The 26,094-nt window shown below is 50.3% G+C and overlaps 1 protein-coding gene across 1 annotated transcript in view; it reads left to right on the top strand.

The window, feature by feature from the left end:
* The first annotated feature begins 343 nt into the window (after positions 1-343).
* LOC139266118 (tripeptidyl-peptidase 2-like) overlaps positions 344-26,094 on the top strand; it is a 133,531-nt gene continuing 107,780 nt past the window's right edge. Inside the window, exons 1-3 of the mRNA XM_070883966.1 lie at positions 344-558; positions 11,259-11,387; positions 13,702-13,797. Of these exons, the coding sequence (XP_070740067.1) occupies positions 388-558; positions 11,259-11,387; positions 13,702-13,797 (396 nt within the window). The 5' untranslated portion in view covers positions 344-387. The remainder of the gene's footprint in view (positions 559-11,258; positions 11,388-13,701; positions 13,798-26,094) is intronic.

The raw sequence follows: 26,094 nt of genomic DNA, 5'->3' as shown, positions 1-26,094 counted from the left end.
GGTGGATGCACTCACTGAAATCCTTCAAGCAAAAGCTAGATTTGTTTCTGCTTCCCCCACCCCCCCAGGTTACCATGCCCCTCCCCTGGTTACCATGCCCCCTCCCCCCAGTTACCAGGCCCCTCCCCTGGTTACCATGCCCCCTCCTTGGTTACAATGCCCCTCCCCTGGTTACCATGCCCCCTCTTGGTTACAATGCCCCTCCCCTGGTTACCATGCCCCCTGGTTACCATGCCCCCCCCCCCTCGGTTACTGTGCCCCTCCCGTGGTTACCATGCCCCGTGGTTACCATGCCCCTCCCCCCTGGTTACCATGCCCCCTCCCCGGTTACCATGCCCCTCCCCTGGTTACCAGGAAGTGGCGTCAGTCGGAGCACGCTGAGCGGCGATGGCGGCCTCGGGTTCGGCCTTCCCTGTCCCTTTCCCTTTCGACGGGCTGCTGCCCAAGGCGGAGAGCGGGGCGCTGGCCTTCGTGAGCCGGCGGCCGGAAAGTGACGGGCGCGGGGCACTGCTGGCGGTGCTGGACTCGGGGGTGGACCCGGGGGCCCCGGGGCTGCAGGTAACGGGGGGCTCCCGGCCCGCGGCCCACACCCCGTGTCCTCCCGGATCCTGACCCCCACTCCCCGACCCCAAGCCCACCCTGACCCCCATCCCTGACCCTAAATGCACCCTAAATCCTAAACTCAAAACCCAAACCTGACCCTAAACCCTGACCTTAAACACTGAACCCACTAACCACCCCCCCCCAAACTCGCCCTGAATCGCAACCAGAAATCCCGACCCCAAACCAGCCCCAGACCCCAAGCACGCCCTAAACCTCAAACCATGAAATCCCCCAAACCTTAAACTCTGACCTCAAACACCGCCAGTCCCCATCCCCAAACCCTGACCCTAAACCCACCCAAAACCCATCATGAACCCCAACCCACTCTAAATCCCAAACTCTTGACCCTAAACACACCGAGTCCTCAACCCCTGACCGTAAACACAAAATTCACCCCAGACCTGCCCTAAACTCTCCCTGAAATCCTGACCCCTGACTCCACCCCCCCCGGAACCCTAAACCGTGACCCCAAACTATGAACCCAAACCTGCCCTGATCCTGCTAAACTCTCCCTCATATCTGCCTTAAATCCTCCCAAACTCTGACCCCAAACCTCAACCACCCCAGACCCTAAATCCCAAACCCGCTAAACTCTTCCCCAAAGCCTCCCCCTTACCCCACTGAACCCCTTCAATGAACCCTCCGATCTCCCTGTAAAGCGTGATTAAATCTATAATTCATTCTTATTGTTACATCAGGTGTTTCAACTCTTTGGGGTGAAATTCAACTTCTGCAGGGGCGCAAACCGGGCGTTAGCAGATTGGCAGGTGGTTTTGCACCCTGCTATTTTCACGGATTGTATATTAAGGAAAGAAAGACTTGCATTTTTATAGCACTTTTCACGAGCACTGGACGTCCGTCCCATAGCATTTTAAAACAAATTAAGTTCTTTTTGAAGTGTAGTCACTTGTAATGGAGGAAATGCGGCAGCCAGTTTGCGCACAGCAAGTTCCCACAACAGCAGTGTGATAATGACCAGATCATCTGTTTTTCGGTGTTGGATGAGGGATAAATATTGGCCGGGACACCAGGGATAACTCCCCCTGCTCTTCAGAATAGTGCCATGGGATCTTTTACATCCACCTGAGAGAGCAGAAGGGGCCTCAGCTGAAAGACGGCACCTCCGACAGTGCGGTGCTCCCTTAGCACTGCACTGGGAGTGTCAACCTAGATTATGTGCTCAAGTCTCTGGAGTGGGACTTGAACCCACAACCTTCTGTCTCAGAGGCGAGGGTGCTGCCCACTGAGACACAGTTGACACCTGAGAGAGGTATGCATTTATCATTTTGTTCTCAACACTGAAATATAACGTCATCTTGACAGCTTAGTTGCTTGGGCTTCACGAGCCACATTAACAGGGTTCATGGACTGCATATGGCACAAGGGTGATCATGAGCACACCTCAGTGTTAACGACACTATTCTGCAGAATCATAGAATGATACAGCACATGAGGTCATTCGGCCCATTTTGACTGTGCCTATGCTGGTAGGTAGATGGCATTCGGGGAGCGGACTATAATTATTGTCTTCACAAGTTTACAGTGATGCTTTCCCAGGTAATTTGAACTCCACTAATGCTGGTCCTTGTTTCTTTGCACTCCTGTGTTATATTACGTTATCTAGGTTCTGGAAGATTCTGCAGGGCTCGTGGCTAGTGTTGTCTGACCATTGCAGCAGTCGAAATAGGAAACGTAGAGATTGTGACGAGGCGCTGTTACCATGGATGTTTGAGCAGTGTTGGTCACACATTGATTTAAGGAAATGTCTGGGTGAATACTCCTACAGCACTTGATCTTAGAAGAGACTAAGAATTAAAACATTATTTAGCTTCCGCATAACAAAAAAAAAATCAATGTTTGGCGAAATGCGTATGTTTTTTTCAAAGGGGCAACTAAATAATATTTTAAATTTTAGTCTCTTACGGATTGTGTCTCAGAATTAAATAATCAGGAATCAAAAGGCTCGTGTTCCATTGAGTGAGGGGGATCTGATCGAGGTGTTTAAAATATTGAAAGGATTCGATAGGGTAGATCCGGAGAAACTTATTCCTCTGGTGGAGGGAATTCAGAACAAGGAGCCATAACCTTAAAATTAGAGCCAGGCCGTTCAGGGGTGAAATCAGGAAGGATTATTTTCACGTGAAGAGTAGTGGAAATCTGGAACATTCTCTCTTGCCCCCCCCCCACCCCCAGCCAAAAAAAGCTGTGGTTGCTGGAGGATAATTGGAGCTTTCAGGATCGTTTTGTTGGGTAAAGGTATCAAGGGATATACAGTTGAGGCCCAGATCGGCCATGATTGAATAGAATGGCAGAGCAGGCTCGAAGGGCTGAATGGCCTCCTAATGTTCCTACATATTTGGCAGTACAGCACGGTGAGAATGTGAGTGGAGAGTTAGACCACAGGCTTGTAGAAGGGTGGCTGCAGCCAACGGCTCTTCTAAAAGTTAAACATAAACGAGCTGTGCTGATTCGTCAACGACATTACTTCATGTGCAAGGTGGCTCGGGCATCACTGAACACGGAGGGACAGATACTGTGCTTGTGATCTGGAGAGAGAGCCCTGGCACTGATCTGGACTGGGTGGGTTGACAGAAAATGATTTGGGCCATTTATCTCCTGATCTCCAATCTGACAAGCTGTGAAAGCACGCAAACAGAATCCGACACCAAAAAATGCGAGGCGAACTGGCAACGCCCCAAGGTGCTCGGATGATTTATCTGCCGTTGTGCTGTCCCTATTTTACTGTAATACTTTAAATGCTGCTGGCAAAGAAGTCTTTTCCATACTGGTATCAACTGTAAGGGGTGTGGAGAGAGTGGGGGGGGGGTAGTCCAGACAAAGGGGGCATAACGTTAAAATTAGAGCCACGCTGCTCAGGGGTGATGTGAGGAAGCATTTCTTTACACAAAGGGTAGTGGGAATCTGGAACTCTCTCCCCCAGCCTCAACAGCCTTTTGAGGGGTCAATTGAAAATGTCAAAACTGAAATTGATAGATTTTTGTTGGACAAGGGTGTTAATGGTTACAGAACCGAGGCGGGTAGAAGCCATTCAGCCCAATGGGCCAGTGCTGGCTCTGTGAAAGAGCTATCCAATAGTCCCACTCCCCTACTCCTTCCTCACAGCACTGCCTATTTTCTATTCAAGTATTTATCTAATTCCCCTTTAAAATTATTATTGAATCTGCTCCCACTGCCCTTTCAGGCAGTGCGTTCCTGATCACAACAACTCGCTGCGAAAAAAAAATTCTTCTCATCTCCCCCTCTGGTTCTTTTGCCAATTGCCTTAAATCTGTGTCCTCTGGTTATTGGCCCTCCTGCCCCTAGATTCTGTTTTTCCAGATCTACTCCACTTAATGGAATATTAATAGCAGGGATTCATGTTCCAGCAGTGGTTTCAGAAAAGTAAACTTGAAGGCGTGTAAAATAGCCTGTGAAAAGAGCACCTGGGTGTTTTCAGTCTGGGAAGTTTTTGTACAAGGTCCCATTTTGGCTCAGTTGGCAGCAGTCGCACCTCTTCTGCAATCACTGGATGTGAAACACTTTAGGTAATTTCTGAGACATGGTGAGTGAGGTACTCCTGTAAATTATAGTTTGTCTTTGCAAAGCTAGGTCATCTGATAACGAGCACGGCTGCTGGGTCGCTGACAAGGCTGTTGAGATCTATTAGATTCAATGTACCCATTTTAGTTACATTTGACTGTTCAGCCATGGCTCAGTGGGTAGCACACTCACCTCTGAGCCAGTAGGTCGTAGGTTCAAGTCCCACTCCAGAGACTTGAACCCATCATTTTTAAAAATTAGTTCCGGGATGTGGGCGTCACTGGCAAGGCCGGCATTTATAGCCCATTCCCAATTGCCCTTGCGAAGGTGGTGAGCCGCTGCCTTGAACCGCTGCAGTCCACGTGGTGAAGGTACTCCCACAGTGCTGTTAGGGAGAGAGTTCCAAGATTTTGACCCACAACGCTCCCAGTGCAGTGCTGAGGGAACACTGGACTGTCGGAGGTGCCATCTTTCGGATGAGGAGTTAAACTGAGGCCCCATCTGCCCCCTCAAGTGGATGTAAAATATCCCACACCCACTATTTTGAGAAGAGCAGGGGAGTCCTCCCCAGTGTCCTGGCCAATATTTATCTCTCAACCAACATCGTGCGAAAAGATGATGTGGTCATTATCACATTGCTGTTTGTGGGAGCTTGCTGTGTGCAAGTTGGCTGCCGTGTTTCCCACATTACAACAGTGACTACAATCCAAAAAGCACTTCATTGACTGTAAAGTGCTTTGGGACGTCCTGAGGTCGTGAAAGGCACTATAGAAATGCAATTTCTTCTTGGTTCTTTTCTTTACTGTTTTTTATTCTTAGTCAGCTGAGCAAAAGGGAGCTAGATGTTTAACGTGACTGTCTCACAGAAGTTAGCAAGTGATAAGCTGTACACTTCAAAATGCAGAAATTTTAGATTCTTTCATTTTGCAACTTTGTTTAAATCTGAGCTCCCCCCACGTACCGTATCTCTACCAAACAGACTGTCCGTATTTTATACTGTTCTGCCGAGGTGTAATCATTAAAGATTATACCAGAGCCAGGCCACTCGAGAGTAAACCTGGCTTGTATTCCCTTGAGTGTAGGAGAGTGAGGGGTGGTCTGATCGAAATGTTTAATGTGTTAAAGGGATTCGATTAGGGTAGGTAAAGAGAAACCATCTCCTCTGGTGGGAGAGTCCAGAACAAGGCGGCACAATCTTAAAATTAGAGCCAGGCCGTTCAGGGGGGGAAAGCAGGAAGCACTTCTTCACACAAAGGGTGGTGGGCATCTGGAACTCTCTCCCTCGGAGTGGGGGTGGGTTGGGTGGTGGGGTGTCATTTGGAGCTTTCAAGACTGAGATGAATACATTTTTGTTGGCTAAGGGTATCAGAGGTGGGTAAATGGAGTTGAAATATAGCTCAGCCATGATCAAATGGCCCAGAAATCCCGGCCTGCCCCCGGTCGGTACGGAGTGTGTACGGGCCCGGGAAGACATCGCAAAAGCCGGTTTTCAGCACACTGCGCATGCGCAGAAAACTGGCTTTTCCGATCTGTCGAGCTGGAGCCTGACAGATCCTCCGCATCTCGGGAGCGCGGACATTTGCACGGGCAAGATTGCGGTATTTACCCATATCTTGCCCAGCGGATGTCCTGAAAACTTGTGCCTGATAAAAGCAGGCGCATAGCCTACTGTTACAGGCGTAAGAGTTTTAAAATACACAAAAACATAATTAAAAAAGCACATTTTATTGTTTAAAAACCCTCCCCACTATGGTAAGTTTATTTGAAACCATAATTAAAAAAACTTTTTTTTAAATTGGAAAAATATATATTTTTTATAATGCATAAATAACTAATTTAAATTAATAAAAATATTTTGTTAATTTTTTATTAATATTTTGGGTGTTTGAGAACCGCCCCCCCACCCATTCCCCCCAAATCATCATCATGGCACTCCAACATGAATGAGTATATACTTTATCTGATTGGCTGCCCAGAGCCATGTGACTGCATCTCCAGCCCTGCGCACGTCCCGATGTGCACGCGCTGCAAAGCGCAGTCAGTGGAGGCCTCAGGACCGGGAACTCGCCTGGGCGTTTCTTTTGTTACTTTTTTACCCGGTCGCCCGCGGGAAGCAGCCGATCGGAATTTCTAGGCCAATAGGATGCGGAGCAGTCCCGAGGGGCTGGATGGCCTACTCCAGTTCCTAATGTTCACGTTGGCAGATAGATTTTAATATGGAAAATGGTCAGTGCATATTGCAGCAGGAAACACAAAGGGTAACACGAGGAAGGATGCCCTGCAGACGAGAAGGATTTGAGTGTGCGAATATACAGGCAGTGTGAGGCTGTCACGGACAGGGCTAATTATGTATTGTGATGGCACAAGGAGTTATTCAAGTCACATTTGGAACAATGTGCACAATTTTGAGCAGAGTGTCTTGAAAAGGACGTTAATGTTTTGGGGAAGGTTTAGAAAGGCTGGTTAGGAGCTAAAATGTAAAGAGAGAATCACCAAATCTGAACTCTTTTTCAATTGAGAAAAGCAAGTTCAGAGGAAACGTTATCCAAGTCTTCAAAATGCTGAGAAGAGTGGCTATGTAGGTGCAGTCAGATGATTTATCTGGTTCTGTAAGTGTGGACTTGAGAGGACAGAAATATGTGATTTACTTGTATTTATATAGTGCCTTTAACATAGTGCTGTAAAACGTCCAAATGTGCTTCTCGGGAATGATTATGAAACAAAATTTGACACCAAGCCACATCAGGAGATACTCGACCAGGTGGCCAAAGGCTTGGTCAAAGAGGTAGGTTTTAAGGAGTGTCTTAAAGGAGGAGAGAGAGGGTAGTAAGGCGGAGAGGTTTAGGGAGGGAGTTCCAGAGTTTGGAGCCAAGGCAGCTGAAGGCACGGCCGCCAATTGGAGCGATTGAAATCAGGGATGCTCAAGAGACAAGAATTGGAAGAGCGCAGACATTTTGGAGGGTTGTGGGGCTGGAGGAGGTCAAGAGGGGTGAGGCCATGGAGGGTTTTGAAAACGAGGATGAGAATTTTGAAATCGAGGCGTTGCTTAACCAGAAGCCGATGTAGGTCAGCGAGTACAGGGGGTATGGGTGAGCGGGACTTGGTGCGAGTTAGGACACAGGCAGCCGAGTTTCAGATCACCTCAGGTTTACTCTTGACCAACTCTCACCCCCTGCATTGCTTCAGCGCTGTCGGAACGCTCGTCCGACATCCAGTCTTGGATAAGCCACGGCTTCCTAGCCTTTGTACAAGCTTGATCGCAGCTCTCCGAAACATCCAGAAGGGCGTGCAGGCCAGTACTTATAATTATTTCCATCCCTTGAATGGATCAGGTGTCGACAGCAGACTGTTTGCTGTCGGGGAAGATTTTCACCAGGCTGGGCTTGAAACAAAGTCTTACTGGATTGTTTGTATGGCATAGATTTAAAATAATTAGTAGGAGGTTTAGAGGGGATTTGAGGCGAATCTTTTTCACCCAGAGGGTGGTGGGGGTCTGGAACTCACTGCCTGAAACGGTGTTAGAGGCAGAAACCCTCACTACATTTAAAAAGTATTTGGATGTGCACCTGAAGTGCCGTAACCTGCAGGGCTACGAACCAAGAACTGGAAAGTGGGATTAGGCTGGGTAGCTCTTGGTCGGCCGGCACGGACACAATGGGCCGAAATGGCCTCCTTCCGTGCTGTAAATTTCTCTGATTCTATGACACAAGGGAATTGGATGTATACCTTGGAGAAAGAGAAGGGAGAGTGGAAGCCTCTTTGAAAGAGCAGGCACAAAGACCAAATGGCCACCTCCTGTGCCGAGTGATTGTGAGACACTCTCTTAACGATTGTGACCCCGGTAGATGGGTCCACACTGTTATAACCTGGCGCCAAACCAATATTATCGTTTCAACAACCCGAGGTACGAATGAAACAAACTCAATTTACCATCGATTCCATTCACAAAGTCAGGCCGCCTGGCCTTGAAACTAACAAACCAGCTCCAGGCAGTGTTTTTTGTACTTCCTGCCCCTACACACATGCGCACACACACACATTGTTTTCAGAGTGCAGCTAACAGAGTTTCACTTTCAATTCCCGATATTTTGTCTCATTCACATAACATCTTTTTGATTTGAAGCAAGATGGTTCTCTGCTTCTCGCACCGTTGAGGTTAGAGAAATATTCTGGAGTGAGCTCAGTTTATAGTTTAATTTTTGGAGAGGGAGTAGCGATTGTAGACAATGAAACCTCATGTTAATTTATTAGCGTCTTGTCTCTGAATCAGAAGGTGGTGATTCAAAGACCCGCTATAGGACATTCCCAGCATTGAAGCACTGACCACACTTAATCAACTCCGCTGGGCAGGCCACATAGTCCACATGCTAGACACAAGACTCCCAAAGCAAATGTTCTACTCGGAACTCCTTCATGGCAAACGAGCCAAAGGTGGGCAGCGGACACGCTACAAGAACACCCTCAAAGCCTCCCTGATAAAGTGCAACATCCCCACCGACACCTGGGAGTCCCTGGCCAAAGGATGCCCTAAGTGGAGGAAGTGCATCCAGGAGGGCGCTGACCACCTCGAGTCTCATCGCCGTGAGCATGCAGAAAACAAGTGCAGGCAGTGGAAGGAGCGTGCAGCAAACTTGTCCCACCCGCCCCTTCCCTCAATGACTATCTATCTCACCTGTGACAGAGTCTGTGGCTCTTGTATTGGACTGTCCAGCCACTAAAGAACTCATTTCAGGAGTGGAAGCAAGTCTTCCTCAATTCCAAGGGACTGCCTATGATTATAGGACATGGAATACATAATCGAGGCAGATACTTCAATGTCTGAGATATCTGCCCTTCACGAAATAATAAGATAAGAACATAAGAATTAGGTGCAGGAGTAGACCATAAAGCCCCTCAAGCCTGCTCCGCCATTCAATGAGATCATGGCTGATCTTCAACCTCAACTCCACTTTCCTGCCCGATCCCCATATCCCTTGATTCCTCCAGAGTCCAAAAATCTATCAATCCCAGTCTTGAATATACTCAACGACTGAGTATCCACAGCCCTCGGGTAGAGAATTCCAAACGTTCACAACCCTCCTGAGTGAAGAAATTCCTCCTCATCTCTGTCCCTAAATGGCTGACCCCTTATTCTGAGTCTATGCCCCCTGGTTTTAGACTCTCCAGCCCGGGGGAAACAGCTTCTCAGCATCTACTGTGTCATCCTCCTCAGAATCTTGTATGCTTCAATAAGATCACCTGTCATTCTTCTAAACTCCATAGCATAGGCCCAGTCTATTCACTCTCCTCATAAGGCAACCCTCTCATCCCAGGGTTCAGTCTAGTGAATCTTCGTTGCACCGCCTTTAAGGCAAGTATGTCCTTTCTCAGATAAGGAGACCAAAACTGTGCACGGTACTTCAGGTGCGATCTCACCAAGGCCCTGTATAATTGTAAGACTTCCTCACTCTTGTACTCCAACCCCCTTGCAATAAAGGCCAACATGCCATTTGCCTTCCTAATTGCTTGCTGTACCTAGCTTTCTGTGTTTCCTGTACCAGGACACCTAAATCTCTCTGACCACCAACATGTAATAGTTTCTCACCATTTATAGGTTCTTTGCATCCTCCTCACAGCTTACTTTCCCACTTAGCTTTTGTATCGTCAGTAAACTTGGGATACAATGCACTCGGTCCCGTCATCTAAGTCATTGATATAGATTGTGAATAGCTGAGGCCCAACATTGATCCCTGCTGCACCCCACGAGTCCCATCCTGCCGATTGGCCCTTTACAGAAACAACTTCTTGTATGTACAACCTTTTGGAGTGTCTCTGAGAGATGTGCTGTATAAATATTTGTTCTTTTCTTCCCTTGGGAGATAATGGGTTAGGTCGAGTCCAGAATGAATTGGATTTGATACGGTCCGCAGGAAGATGTATTATTTTCTTATAATCCCTTACAATAATAATTTGAAGGATGTCACCTCCAAAATTGTCAAGCGTCACCATTCCCTTGAGTGCAAAAATCCATTTAGGATCTGTACCAGATTTAACTGCGATCTCTACTTATTGATATTATATCCAGTGCTTTCGACTTCAATTTACTTCAGTTACAGTTCATTAGGAAGCTATGGTTCTATTTGTTACAGTGCATAGCAGTTAATCATCGTGTTCTGGGGAGCAGGATAATGGAATCAAAGAGTGAAGCAGCATTCCTGCAGCAAAATAATAGAACGACTCAGTGACTAAGGTTTCTCAGATTCTGATGTTCTTTTTAAGTCTCAAAGGTTACTGTTTTAAATGGAATACTTCTTTGCTTTTCACGTTTATAACCTAGTCAAAGTCTTGTGTCGAGCATGTCCTTCCTGCTCGACTCCTGTAACACACCTTGTATATGACATCATGGAGGATCAGATCTTATTCATATGGAATCTAATTACGATAGTTTACAGTTATCTTGTGCGCTAGAAAGGAAGACTTGCATTTATATAGCTCCTTTCAGGACCAACAGATGTCTCAAAGTGCTTTACAGTCAATTAAGTACTTTTTGAAGTGTGGTCACTGTTGTAATGTAGGAAATGCGACAGCCAATTTGTACACAACAAGCCCCCACAAACAGCAATGTGATAACGAACAGATCATCTGTTTTAATGATATTGCTTGAGGGATAAATATTGACCAGGATACCGGAGAGAGCTCCCCTGCTCGTTTTCAAAATAGTGCCATGGGATCTTTTACATCCACCTGAGAGCAGAGAGAGCCTCAGTTTAATGTCTCATCCGAAAGACGGCACCTCCGACAGTGCTGCACTCCCTCAGTGCTGCACTGGAGAGTCAGCCTGGATTTTTGTGCTTAAGTCTCTGGCGTGGGACTTGAACTCTCAATGTTCTGACTCCGAGACGAGAGTGCTGCCCACCGAGCTATAATGCTACAAAAATTAATTATCAGATCATTTGAATCAGGCAAGTTTAGAGTCAAATTGGTAGGCGGTGTATTTTGTGGGTTGTAAAGGATATTAATATCTCCGTGTTCACAACATTTTTGCTCCCACAGTGACTAATATAATCGCAGATGTTGAGAGAACAGAACACGAATGCACTGTCTGATTTACTGACGACCTCTTGTGTCCTGTTCAGATTACAACCGATGGAAAACCAAAGATTGTTGACTTAATTGACGCCTCAGGAAGCGGCGATGTGAACACTTCCACTGTGCTGGAGGCTAAGGATGGCATTCTGGTGGGCCTGTCGGGAAGAATTCTGAAGGTATCAATAGCAAAACATCCAGGTCCACTTCTGTCTTGGAACTTGCGCACAAAAATCGTTCAAACACTTACTCCAGTTTCGGCACTGAGAATGCACTTGAGAACTAAGCGTTAATACCTGTACAACACCGCAAGCATTTTACATAGTATTACAAAGTGTGTGCAGTGCAGAAATAGATCATTCGGCCCAACTGCCCCATGTCGGTGTTTATGCTCCACACCAGCCTCCTCCCACCTTACTTCATCTCACCCCATCAGCATATCTTTCTATTCCTTTCTCCCTTATGTATTTACCTAGCTTCCCATTAAATGCATCTATACTATTTGCCTCAACCACACTGTATGTTAGCGAGTTCCACATTCTCACCACTCTCTGAGTAAGAACATAAGAAATGGGAGCAGGAGTAGGCCATTCGGCCCCTCGAGCCTGCTCCACCATTCAGTAAGATCAGGGCTGATCTTCGACCTCAACTCCACCTTCCATGCACTATCCCCATATCCCTTGATTCCCTTAATATCCAAAAATGTATCGATCTCAATCTTGAATAGCATCATAGGCGGTCCCTCGTATCGAGGATGACTTGCTTCCACGCTAAAAAAGGATGCGTTCACAGGTGTTTCAATGACGGACCTAATATGCCAGATCCTGAAGAGTGGAAGATGCCTGTGCGTGGATTTTTTTAACACCAGCCACCACACGGGCTTGACAGAGCAAGGTCCTGATCCAGTGGCAAGGATTAACCAAGACGACTGGAGACCAGCTCTGCTGCTCGGACCTAGTGCGCACACACATTGCAGTGTGGGCTGGCCCATTCTTCCCCTGGGCCCTCGCCTCTTTTGGGCCCCGAACTCACGATCACTCGCAGCTCCTGCTGTACTTGCCCACGGTCCAATCACTGACCTGGAACTTGGTGATGCCCAATCCAGTCGCCCTCTTCACAGCCATCGCTCTCCAGCACACGCTGTACCTTGATATGGTATGCTGCTTTGAAGGACCCGACCTGCTGATGGTCCTTGCAGGTTGGGCCCGCCTCACCGAATACCGGGTCGGGCCGCACGCTGCTCCTTTGAAGGCTTGAATATACTCAACGACTCAGCATCCATAGCCCTCCGAGTGAAGAAATTCCTCCTCATCTCAGGCCGACCCCTTATTCTGAGACTGAGAAGTTTCTCCTGAATTCCCTACGGATTTATTATTGACCATCTTATATTTATGGCCCCTAGTTTTGGTCTTGCCCACAAGTGGAAACATCTTCTCTACGCCTACCCTATCAAATGCTTTCATAATCTTAAAGACCCTTATTGGGTCACTCCTCGGCCTTGTTTTGTACTTGGAAATAATTTTTCTTAAAATATATGTCATGTTGCGTGTGTTAAAATGATTATAAAAGCTGATGATTTAACTGTAGCTCATTGCAGCGGTAAAATATGTTTCCATGTAGTTGTGACCTAGGCATGTGGTTTATTTAAGCAGTCATCATTCAACCACCTTGACCTAGAATCAGAGAGTAACCAACACTTACCACTTGGACTCTGCGGGGAGTGTGGGTATGAGATTGCGAATGCTTGTCATTAGTTTAACCCATGGACAAACTATTCCATTGACTTTGATCTCATTGGTCTTGGCAGCGTTCTGTAGGAAAGGTGGATTGGGATTCAGGATTATGTCTCAAATTATGCACATGTGATGTTTAATTAGACGATTGTGATATTCTGCACAATCCAACTCACATTAAAAAAGAGCGGGCTGCAGTTCAAACATCTCCATTAATGCTGTGCATTATCGCACGTCCCATCCATGCTGTTTGAAGATAGTTTTCACAAATAGAAAATTCTGATGTCAGGATTTGATGTCTTGCAGTTTGGGATTCAAAAGCCTGTACACGTTAAATTTGCCATTGGAATGTTGGGCAGAAATGAAACAAATGCTTAATTTTGCTTTGGAATGCTTCATTAACGCTAGAGATTAATTTTTGCTAGTTTCCTACTTTTGAAGTCTTGTGCGTTTGGTGCGTGACTGCTGCGTTTGCTGTCCCAGCACGTGTAAGAGCACAAAGACTGAAGTTCAGTATTCGCCATTAGAAGGGCTAGATAAAACACTCAACATTAAGCAGAATTGCTGCCCGCTTCCGAACCCGTGCGTGGCGTGACTGGACAGGTTGTCGACGGAGGGAGTGGGCAGACATCCTCGATTTCAATAAAATATTGTATAGTTTACCCGGCGTGATACGGATCTTAGTGTACAGCCTGCTGAAGGCACACGCTCAGAGAATGCTGTGTGCTATATACTCTGTACTGTTTATGTTTTGATTTAGATCCCGCCAGATTGGATTAACCCTTCTGAGAAGTACCACATTGGTATAAAAAATGCCTTTGAACTCTACCCCACACCCCTCAAGGAGAGAATTCAGGTAAGGCCTGAACTGTGGAGACCTGTCTCTGTCTGTCTCTGTCTGACTAGGACAACACCGTACCACATAGCACTAGTGAGTCTTTACACCAGAAGTGTCAATACCAGAACTATACTAACGTCAGAATTCAGGTATGGAAATAATTCACTTGGGCCTGGAAGGGACCACAGTGGGAAGGAGAGCCTTTGGAATGTATTGCTCCCATGTTTTTGATTTGGAACAACAACTTACATTTATATGGCACTTTTAATGTAGTACAATATCTCAAGATGTTTCACAGGGGCGGTTTGACACCGAACCACATAGAGATACTGGTTCAGGTGACCTGAAGCGAGGACAGGGATGGTGGGAGAACAGAACTATCCTCGGGGGAGTGTTTGCTAGTGCTGTTGGGGAGGAGTTAAACTAATATGGCAGGGGGATGGGAACCAATGCAGGGAGACAGAGGGAAACAAAAAGGAGACAAAAGCAAAAGACAGAAAGGAGATAGGTAAAAGTGGAGGGCAGAGAAACCCAAGGCAAAAAACAAAAAGGGCCACTGAATATAAAGGGGCTGCAGGAGGGGTCAAAAGTAGAAATCATGGTTGAAAAACTAGTATTAAAACAATCTACCTAAACGCACGCAGCATTCGAAACAAAGTAAATAAGTTGACGGCACAAATCATTACGAATGGGTATGATTTGGTGGCCATTACAGAAACGTGGTTGCAGGGTGGCCAAGACTTGGAATTAAACATACAGGGGTATCTGACGATTTGGAAAGATAGACAAGAAGGGAAAGGAGGTGGGGTAGCTCTGTTAAAGAATGATATCAGGGCAGTTGTGAGAGATGATATTGGCTTGAATGAACAAAATGTTGAATCATTGTGGTGGAGATTAGAGATAGTAAGGGGAAAAAGTCACTGGTGGGCGTAGTTTATAGGCCCCCAAATAATAACTTCACGGTGGGGCGGGCAATAATCAAGGGAATAATGGAGGCATGTGAAAAAAGAACGGCAGTAATCATGGGGGATTTTAACCGACATATCGATTGGTCAAATCAAATCGCACGGGGTAGCCTGGAGGAGGAATTCACAGAATGCATACGGGATTGTTTCTTAGAACAGTATGTTACAGAACCTACAAGGGAGCAAGCTATCTTAGATCTGGTCCTGTGTAATGAGACAGGAATAATAAACGATCTCCTCCTAAAAGATCCTCTCGGAATGAGTGATCACAGTATAGTTGAATTTGTAATACAGATTGAGGGTGAGGAAGTAGTGTCTCAAACGAGCGTACTATGCTTAAACAAAGGGGACTACAGTGAGATGAGGGCAGAGTTGGCTAAAGTAGACTGGAAACACAGACCAAACGGTGGCACAATTGAGGAACAGTGGAGGACTTTTAAGGAGCTCTTTCATAGTGCGCAACAATAATATATTCCAGTGAAAAAGAAGGGTGGTAAGAGAAGGGATAACCAAGGAAATAAAGGAGAGTATCAAATCAAAGACCAATGCGTATAAGGTGGCCAAGGTTAGTGGGAAACTAGAAGATTGGGAAAATTTTAAACAACAGCAAAGAATGACTAAAAAAGCAATAAAGAAAGGAAAGATAGATTACGAAGGTAAACTTGCACAAAACATAAAAACAGATAGTAAAAGCTTTTACAGATATATAAAACGGAAAAGAGTGACTAAAGTAAATGTTGGTCCCTTAGAAGATGAGAAGGGGGATTTAATAATGGGAAATGTGGAAATGGCTGAGACCTTAAACAATTATTTTGCTTCGGTCTTCACAGTGGAAGACACAAAAACCATGCCAAAAATTGCTGGTCACAGGAATGTGGGAAGGGAGGACCTTGAGACAATCACTGTCACTAGGAGAGTAATGCTGGACAGGCTAATGGGACTCTAGGTCGACAAGTCCCCTGGTCCTGATGAAATTCATCCCAGGGGATTTAAAGAGATGGCGGAATTTAAAGCAGATGCATTCATTATAATGTACCAAAATTCTCTGGACTCTGGGGAGGTACCATCGGATTGGAAAGCAGCTAATGTAACGCCTCTGTTTAAAAAAGGAGGCAGACAAAAGGCAGGTAACTATAGGCCGGTTAGTTTAACATCTGTAGTGGGGAAAATGCTTGAAACTATCAATAAGGAAGAAATAGCGGGACATCTAGATAGGATTAGTGCAATCAAGCAGACGCAGCATGGATTCATGAAGGGGAAATCATGTTTAACTAATTTACTGGAATTCTTTGAGGATATAACGAGCATGGTGGATAGAGGTGTACCGATGGATGTGTATTTAGATTTCCAAAAGGCATTCGATGAGGTGCCACACAAAAGGTTACTGCAGAAGATAAAGGTACACGGAGTCAGTGGAAATGTATTAGCATGGATAGAGAATTGGCTGGCTAACAGAAAGCAGAGAGTCGGGATAAATGGGTCCTTTTCGGGTTGGAAATCGGTGGTTAGTGGTGTGCCACAGGGATCGGTGCTGTGACCACTGTTTACAATATACATAGATGACCTGGAAGAGGGGACAGAGTGTAGTGTAACAAAATTTTCAGATGACACAAAGATTAGTGGGAAAGCGGGTTGTGTGGAGGACAGAGAGGCTGCAAAGAGATTTAGATAGGTTAAGAGAATGGGCTAAGGTTTGGCAGATGGAATACAATGTTGGAAAGTGTGAGGTCATCCACCTTGGGGGAAAAAAAACAGTAAAAGGGAATATTATTTGAATGGAGAGAAATTACAACATGCTGCGGTGCAGAAGGGACCTGGGGGTCCTTGTGCATGAAACTCTTTTAGAGTTTATCTGTAAAACAAAACATTAAACCGTGCCACCCGAACTGGGTGACACACCAGACATTTACAAGGCCCTTTTTTTCCTTTTTTTGGTGTTTTTCTTTTTTTGGGGGTTTTTTTGGGCACTAAAATCACAATTTTTCCCCAGTGCCCCCTATAAAGGGAAGGGGGACACTAAAAGCACCGGCAATTCAAACAAATTCAACTTTAAAACGTAAAATCAAATTTAAATTTGGTTGCCGGGCGTGATGATGCACTCCAGTCCCTCCGGTGCCCACCTCTCGCGGAAGGCCGCGAGCGTACCGGTGGACACCGCGTGCTCCATCTCCAAGGACACCCTGGACCAGATGTAAGAGCGGAAGAGAGGCAGGCAGTCAGGTTGAACGACCCCCTCGACCGCCCGCTGCCTGGACCGGCTGATGGCACCCTTGGCCGTGCCCAGGAGCAGTCCTACGAGGAGGCCTTCAGACCTACCCGCTCCCCTCCGCACAGGGTGCCCAAAGATCAGGAGAGTGGGACTGAAGTGCAGCCAGAATTTCAGGAGCAGCCCCTTCAAATAATAAAACAGGGGCTGCAACCTTGTGCATTCCATAAAAACATGGAACACGGACTCTTCCAGACCGCAGAAATTGCAGGCGACCTGGGAGTCCGTGAACCGGCTTAAAAATTTGTTGCACGGCACTGCTCCGTGCACCACCCTCCAGGCCAAGTCCCCGATGAATAGTGGGAGGACCCCTGCGTAGAGTGCCCTCCATCGGGGACCCCCGCCTCCTCCGGACGGCAAGATGGTACGCCATGGCGTGTCCGGACGGCCGGCGAGGATGGCAAAGTTGAGAGTGTGCAGGAGCAGCCCGTACAGGAAACCCCTCCGCGCGGAACTGAAAGGCACGGAGGGGATTTCCCCGAGGCGGCTCAAGTTGTGAGGCGCCGGCCCCCGAGGGAGGTTCCGGGGTTTGGCGCCGATGAGGAATTCCGTCCGGACGGGGGTCAGTTCGGACGGGATCTCCCCACGTGCTTGAGCCTCCTCCATGCACCTAACGGAGTCAGGACCCAGAGCTGTTTTTAGCGACTCGATGGCATCGGCCGCGTGATGGACGTTGGCAGAATTTAGGCGCCGCGCCAGCGTGTCTGGCGCCATCCAGCCCGCTCCTCCGCCATCGAGCAGGTCCCTGACCCTGGTCACCTCACCAGCCACAGCCCTCTCTTCCGACCGCCACATAAAACCTCGGTCGTGGAGGTACGGATTCCCGAGCAGCGGCTCCTGCAGGACGGCCGCCACTCCAGCCGGCGGAGAGCTGCGCTTGGTGGAGACTTTGTTCCAGACCCTGATGAGTTCCTTGTAAAAGACAGGCAGCTCCCGGAGGGCGGTCCTGACACCCCCCAAGTTCACAAACAGGAGCTGCGTGTCGTAATTGAGGTCGCGCTGCTGGCGGAAGAAATACGTCGCCAGAGCACACCACCTAGGAGGGGGCTCGACGTAAAGGTATCTCTGCAGGGTCTGAAGACGGAAAGTCGCGAGCTGGGCGCTGACGCACACCAACGACTGACTGCCCTCCTCAAGCGGGAGACTCAAGACCGCAGCAGAGACCCAGTGCTTCCTGTTGTTCCAGAAGAAGTCCACCAGCTTCTTCTGTATCTTGGCGACAAACGCAGGGGGAGGGGTCAAAGTGACCAGCCGGTACCACAACATTGCGGCCACCAGCTGGTTTATGACTAGCGCTCGACCCCTGTAGGACAGCACTCGGAGCAGTCCTGTCCAGCGCCCTAGGCGAGCGGCGACCTTGGCCTCCAGCTCCTGCTAGTTCGCCGGCCAGGCTCCCTCGTCTGGGCTAAGGTAGACTCCCAGATAGAGGAGATGGGTCGTGCTCCAGGCAAAAGGCCTGAGCTCCTCCGGCAGGGAGTCCACCCGCCACTGACCCACCAGGAGCCCGGAACATTTCTCCCAGTTGATCCTGGCGGAGGACGCGGCCGAGTAAATCTCCTGGCACTCACGCATCCTCCGCAGGTCAGCGGGATCCTCTACCGCGAGGAGCACATCATCGGCGTAAGCCGAGAGGACGACCTCCACACCCGGCCCTTGCAGAGCCAGTCCCGTCAACCTCGTCCGCAAGAGGCGCAGGAAAGGCTCCACGCAAACGGCGTATAACCGGCCGGACATGGGGCATCCCTGGCGCACCCCTCTCCTAAAGCGAAGGGGCGCCGTCAAGGACCCATTAACCTTAATCAGACACTCCGCGGCGGCGTACAAAAGTCGGATCTGGGCGACGAAATGCGTCCCGAACCCGAAAGCGCGCAGAGTTCCGAGCAGATAGTCGTGATCCACCCTGTCGAACGCCTTCTCTTGGTCGAGGGATAGGAAGGCGACTGACAGACCAGCCTCCTGGGAACAATGGATGAGGTCCCGGACCAGATGGATGTTATCGTGGATTGTCCGGCCCGGGACCGTGTAGGACTGGTCGGGGTGGATCATGCCCTGGCGAAGATTTTGTAGTCCGTGCTGAGGAGGGAGACCGGGCGCCAGTTCTTAAGGAGGCGGAGATCGCCCTTCTTAGGCAGCAGGACGATGACTGCCTTGCGCCAAGAGAGGGGCATCTCCCCGGTCGCCAGACTTTCCCCCAGCACCCGCGCGTTGTCGCTCCCCAGGACGTCCCAGAACGCCCTGTGGAACTCCACGGTCAGCCCGTCCAGCCCCGGTGATTTTTCCCCTCGAGAGCCGGTCGAGGGCACCGGTCAGCTCCGCTAGGCTTAGCGGAGCTTCCAGATTTTCGGCGCCCTCCGGGCTGACCTTCGGCAGGTCCTCCCACAAAACTCTACGCGCTTCCTCGCTGGACGGATCCGAAGAGAACAGAGCCCCGTAATATTCACGGGCCCTGTTGTTGACGCCCTCCGGATCCGAGACGAGAGAGCCGTCGTCGGCCAGCAGCGTCAAGAGCTGCTTACGGACACTCTGCCTTTTTTCCAGCGAGTAGAAGAATGGGGAGCCGCGGTCCATATCCCGCAGGAACCGGATCCGCGACCTCACGAACGCGCCTCGGGACCCGACGAGCTGCAGGTCCTTCAGCGCGGCCTTCTTCGCTTCGTACACCGTCCGCAGGGCCGGGTCCTGGACGACTTGACCGAGACGGGCTTCCAGGTCGAGCACCTCTTTTTCTAGGCGCCCGACTCTGGCCGCCCGCCTCTTGGTCGACCCCCTCGCGTACTCTTGACAGAAGACGCGGACGTGAGCCTTGCCCACGTCCCACCATAGCCTCAAGGAGGGGAAGCCCCCCTGCTTCCTTCTCCAGTCGGACCAGAATCGACGGAACGAGTCCTGGAACCGCACGTCCTCCAGCAGCCGGTTGTTAAAGTGCCAGTACGCGGACCCCGTCCTCGCGCGGAGCGAAGCGAGCTCCGCCCACACCAGGTGGTGGTCCGAACACAGCACCGGCCGCATGGACGCCGCCGGGACGCAGGAAACGTACGCCCGAGACACGTAAAGGCGGTCGACTCTGGACCATCCTACTCCAGGCCTCACCCAAGTAAAGGCGCTGGAGTCGGGGTGGAGATTTCGCCAGACGTCCACCAAGTCGAAGGACCCGACCAGGTCCCTCAACTTCTCCATCGCCGTCATGCACTGCGGGGCACAGGAGCGGTCCCTCGCCTCGAGGGTGCAGTTAAAATCCCCCCCGAGGACAATGCAGTCGCCGACGTCAACGGAGCCAAAAAGAGCGGACACCTCTTCAAAGAAGCACGTTTGCTGCGGGCCGGGCTGAGGGGCATACACGTTCACGAGATGGAGCAGCACGTCCCCCAGGCGAACCGTTACGTGCAGCAAGCGGCCTGGCACGGGCTCCTCGACCCCCAAGATCTCCGGCTGAAAATGCGGGCCCAGCAAGATGGCCACCCCACTAGAAATGGCGGTGAGGTGGCTCATGCGGACCTCTCCTTGCCATTCCAGGAGCCACGTGGCTTCGTCTCCCGGAACGGTGTGGGTTTCTTGCAGGAAGCACACCGCATATTTCCCCTCCCGCAGGAGCGAAAAATTGTCAAATCTACGGCGTGCCCCTCTGCCGCCGTTGATGTTGAGGCTGGCTATGGTTATCTTCATGGCAAAAGCATAGTGCAACCTCTACCTTAACCTATTGTGGGGGGGGGAGCGGAGTCTTTTGTTGAACTCCACTCCCTCCGCAGCCCAGCGAGGAGTCCCTCGAGCTCGCGCAGCTCAAGGTGTTTCGCCTTTGTCAAGGGCCCGCCCGCGGCCAAGGTTTTAACGACGGCGCGGATGGACCCCTTGATCAGCTCTGGCTCGGACCATTTTTCCAGGGCCAGTCGGGCTTGGTTGCAGCGACCCCGGCTCTGGGCCAAAAAGTCCCGGAGTTCCTTTGCAGGAATGAGGATGGTCTCGGCGGCGGCCGCGAGCAGATCCACCGCCTCGCTGGCGGTGGTCTCTAGATTTTCTCCCGCGTCCCCCACCGAGTCCCCATCCTCCTCCGGGAGGTGGCCGCCAGCAGCCGGCCCATCGACCGCACAAGGTACGGCAAATGAACCGGCCGCTCCAACCGGCTCTGGCTCTGCCCCGATCCCACCCCCAGGATCGTCGGCAGAGGAGTCCCCACTGGGTTCTTTTAAAAATGGTGCTGGGTCGGGAAATGACAGCGGAAGGGGTTCCCCCTCCGCCCCAGGAACCGGGGAACAAGGAGAGACCCGGCCATAGGAAATCCCCAGGCTCCCCAAGTGCTCCAGCTCCAAAGTAGGGGGCGAGGGTGGGTGTTCCTCCCCCTCCCCGCTGCCACCCCCCGGCCCAGCATCTACAGTGTCATAAAAATCATTCGTTTCATTTTCTGCCGGGTCGAGCGACTCCCGGGGGAAGTTGGGTCTTGGCTGGGCGGGCTCAGGTTCGGCCTTTTCGGCCCCGCCCGCCTCAGTCCCCGGGACGCCCGGCCCGGCGGCAATGCATTCCTCCGCAGTCCCCACGCCCCCCACGACAGGCAGATCTTCCACGCCATCCCCGGGAGGCAGAGGCTGGGCAGCCTCGACTGTCTCACCCTCCCCGGGGACAGACTCCTCCCGCCTACGGCGCTGCTTGGGGGCGCTGGTGGGGGACGCGGGACACGCGGCGGCCACCGACTCCTCCGCGGAGGGATGTTGTTCCCCCTCCGCCTCAACGGAGCGGCGCCTCCTTTTGTTGCTGGAGGTGCGCTGAGGCAGGGAGACCTCCATGTCTGCCGAGGCCTCCCGCTCCGCCCCCCCCCTTTTCCTTTTCTTGCCCGCGCCCGGGCCCCTCTGCGGTGTTGTTCAAGGGCTCGGGCATGGGCTCAGGGCACCCCGCGCTCGCCGGTGGCTGGGTTGGGCCGAGCGCGGTGGTCAATCTTTCTGGCGCACTGAGGGGACCCGCCTCTAGATGTTTCTCCTTGTTCCGCGCCTTCTTTCCGTTCGGACGCTCTCCCTCCCCCCCGCCGGAGGCCCTGAAAACAAAGGCCTCCGACGATACCCGCGCACCTACGGCTCCCGGCACGCGGACGCAACTAGGGGGAGGGGTGGCGGCGGCGCCAGCCTTGGCCGCCTTCGGTGGTTTGGCGGCCTTGGAGGCGGGGCAGTTCTTACGAACATGCCCCACCTCCCTACAGGCATGGCACCGCACGCCATCCGACGTCCAGAAGACGCGGTAGGCAGTCCCCTCGTGCACCACATTAAAACTACCCTCCGTCGTCTCCTCCCGCGCCAGCCGGACAAAGAGCTGGCGGCGGAAGGAGAACACGTGGCGCAGGCTGTTCTCCCTGAGGCCGAGCGGTATGGGGTTGATCCCTGACCTTACCTCCCCCAGTTGTTGTAGGTGAGGGAGGAGGAGCTCAGCGGGAACAAAGGGCGGGACGTTCGACACGATGACCCTCTGCGCGGTGGCCTCGAGAGAATCCACCGGCAGGAACGTCCCGCCCACCGTGAGCCCCTTTTCGAGGGCCAGGGACACCGCTCGCTCCGACCCCAGGAAGAACACAGCCTTCCCAGACATCTTGGAGGCTGCGACAATGGCCGAGGGGCCGACTACCCCAGCCATCACCCGCACGCACTCCTCGATGCTCATTGTGGGGTGAGTGTAGCTCTTGACCCCGTGTTTCCTGGTTATAAGTCTGAATGGTGGCAGGGCAGCGGGTGGCGCAGGAGGTGCCGTGGAAGCGGTTGCCACCTGCGCATATATCCTTGCTGGCCCTGCCTCCGGCGTGGATGGAGTCGCCATCACGGGGTCCCTTTAAGGGCTGCACCCACCCAAAGTCACAGGCCTTAATGGTCTTTATTGGCCTCGTATATTGACTGAGCAGAGGAGCTCTTAACGAGGCACACCTCTCCCCTAGTTGGCAATTGGGGAGGGGCCTTGCTCCCTCTGCTCAGTTGTCTCAATTGTTCTGGGTTTTTTTAAAATTAGGAGGAAGGGGTCTCAGAGAGAGAGGGGAGAAACAGAGTAACAGAGAAAGAGAGAGGGGGGGAACTGCGAGGGCAGGTCTCCCCTCGCAGCTGTGGGTGGGTGCAATCCCCAGATGGTAAAACACAAAATAGTCTTTGGGATGGTCTTCAGGTGAGGGGAGAAGATGTCTTCACCTGGGGCAGCTAGAGCCACCAGGCACACACTCCTAACGATGTTTAAAGAGGTGGTAAATAAAATCTTCAGCCTGGTAGCTCCAGCTATCCCAGGCTAGGCAATTGGGGGGGGGGTCAATTGTGTGTGGGGCCTAGTTGTAAGCAAGGCCCCCACACACACTTCCACACACACACCCCCCGCGATGTTCCGGCCCTCAGTGGTTTTCTTTCCTCCCCCCACCGATACAGCAAAGTCTTTACGGGGAAATGCACCAACACCCACCTGTAGAATGTTGTAGGCTCTCCCTCCTTCCACACAGGTTGTTGTTTTTTCTCCCTCTCTCCAACTCTCTGTAGTTGTATTAAATGTTAAAATGTTTCTGTGCTCCTCCTCTCCCTCCGGATGTTGAATGGGTAGCAAGCTAGCCCTTTCCTCCTCTTCCTGGGCTGGTCTCAGGGCTCTCCAGGCCTTCCAGGCAAGAGCAAAAGCTGGTAGCTCCTCTCCTCACTGCAGCACAGCTCCAACTGAGCAGGACACGCCTCCACTGCTCCTCAATTGGTCCTTGTGCATGAAACTCTCAAAAAGTTAGTTTGCAGGTGCAGCAGGTAATCAGGAAGGCGAATGGAATGTTGGCCTTCATTGCGAGAGGGATGGAGTACAAAAGCAGGGAGGTCCTTCTGCAACTGTACAAAGTATTGGTGAGGCCGCACCTGGAGTACTGCGTGCAGTTTTGGTCACCTTACTTAAGGAAGGATATACTAGCTTTGGAGGGGGTACAGAGACGATTCACTAGGCTGATTCCGGAGATGAGGGGGTTACCTTATGATGATAGATTGAGTAGACTGGATCTTTACTCATTGGAGTTCAGAAGGATGAGGGGTGATCGTATAGAAACATTTAAAATAATGAAAGGGATAGACAAGATAGAGGCAGAGAGGTTGTTTCCACTGGTCGGGGAGACTAGAACTAGGGGGCACAGCCTCAAAATACGGGGGAGCCAATTTAAAACCGAGTTGAGAAGGAATTTCTTCTCCCAGAGAGTTGTGAATCTGTGGAATTCTCTGCCCAAGGAAGCAGTTGAGGCTAGCTCATTGAATGTATTCAAGTCACAGATAGATAGATTTTTAACCAATAAGGGAATTAAGGGTTATGGGGAGCGGGCGGGTAAGTGGAGCTGAGTCCACGGCCACACCAGCCATGATCTTGTTGAATGGCGGAGCAGGCTCGAGGGGCTAGATGACTTACTCCTGTTCCTAATTCTTATTGTCTTATGAACTTGGTGCGAGTTAGGATATGAGCAGCAGAGTTTTGAATGAACTCAGGTTTACGGAGGGTGCAAGGTAGGGGATAGGAGGCCGGCCAGATGAGCATTGGAATAGTCGAGTCTAGAGGTAACGAAGACATGGATGATGGTTTCGGCAACAGATGGGCTCAGGCAAGGGCGGAGACGGGCGATGTTACGGAGGTGGAAGTAGACAGTCTTGGTGATGGGGAGGCTATGAGGTCGAATGTTCAACTCGGGGTCGAATATGTCGCCGAGATTGCAAATGGTCTGGATAAGCCTTGGACAGGGAGAGGGATGGAATTGGTGGCTAGGGAACAGAGTAATTGGAGGAAATTTCCCAACTCCAACTCACTCTCCCCTCCAGCCCCCCGAAAATACACGCTTGCGTGCATGCACGCACACTTTTCCATGATATAACACACTTGGTGTCCGGTTGCTTGGGGGCTCCTCACTCAGAAGATGCTGCTTTCTATGGGGGATACACATCAGACTGCGTCATTAAGACTGTTAATGAATTTTAATCATTTCATACTTTGTAGCCTTGTGCATTTGGCCATTGCATAATTTGCACTGTTGAATGATGTTACAAGCATTCCTCTTAAATGCTGACAATTGGAAAATAAAATTCTTGTTCAATCATTATTTGGGTGATATCTTTTCTACCATTGAACCAACATTGTATTTTGGCTCCATAGAACTGTAGAGGTTTACCAATTCGCCTATTGTGCCGGTCCTATATCTTCATAGAGTAGGAGTAAATGGGTACTTTTCAGAATGGCAGGCAGTGACTAGTGGGGTACCGCAAGGTTCTGTGCTGGGGCCCCAGCTGTTACACTGTACATTAATGATTTAGACGAGGGGATTAAATGTAGTATCTCCAAATTTGCGGATGACACTAGGTTGGGTGGCAGTGTGAGCTGCGAGGAGGATGCTATGAGGCTGCAGAGTGACTTGGATAGGTTAGGTGAGTGGGCAAATGCATGGCAGATGAAGTATAATGTGGGTAAATGTGAGGTTATCCACTTTGGTGGTAAAAACAGAGACACAGACTATTATCTGAATGGTGACAGATTAGGAAAAGGGGAGGTGCAACGAGACCGGGGTGTCATGGTACATCAGTCATTGAAGATTGGCATGCAGGTACAGCAGGCGGTTAAGAAAGCAAATGGCATGTTGGCCTTCATAGCGAGGGGATTTGAGTACAGGGGCAGGGAGGTGTGAGTACAGGGGCAGGGAGGTGTTACTACAGTTGTACAGGGCCTTGGTGAGGCCACACCTGGAGTATTGTGTACAGTTTTGGTCTCCTAACTTGAGGAAGGACATTCTTGCTATTGAGGGAGTGCAGCGAAGGTTCACCAGACTGATTCCCGGGATGGTGGGACTGACCTATCAAGAAAGACTGGATCAACTGGGCTTGTATTCACTAGAGTTCAGAAGAATGAGAGGGGACCTCATAGAAACGTTTAAAATTCTGATGGGTTCAGACAGGTTAGATGCAGGAAGAATGTTCCCAATGTTGGGGAAGTCCAGAACCAGGGGTCACAGTCTAAGGATAAGGGGTAAGCCACTTCGGACCGAGATGAGGAGAAACTTCTTCACCCAGAGAGTGGTGAACCTGTGGAATTCTCTACCACAGAAAGTTGTTGAGGCCAATTCACTAAATATATTCA

The sequence above is a fragment of the Pristiophorus japonicus genome, chromosome 6 (assembly GCF_044704955.1).
Source record: "Pristiophorus japonicus isolate sPriJap1 chromosome 6, sPriJap1.hap1, whole genome shotgun sequence".
Taxonomy (NCBI): domain Eukaryota; kingdom Metazoa; phylum Chordata; class Chondrichthyes; family Pristiophoridae; genus Pristiophorus; species Pristiophorus japonicus.
This window is presented reverse-complemented; position numbering and strand designations above follow the sequence as displayed.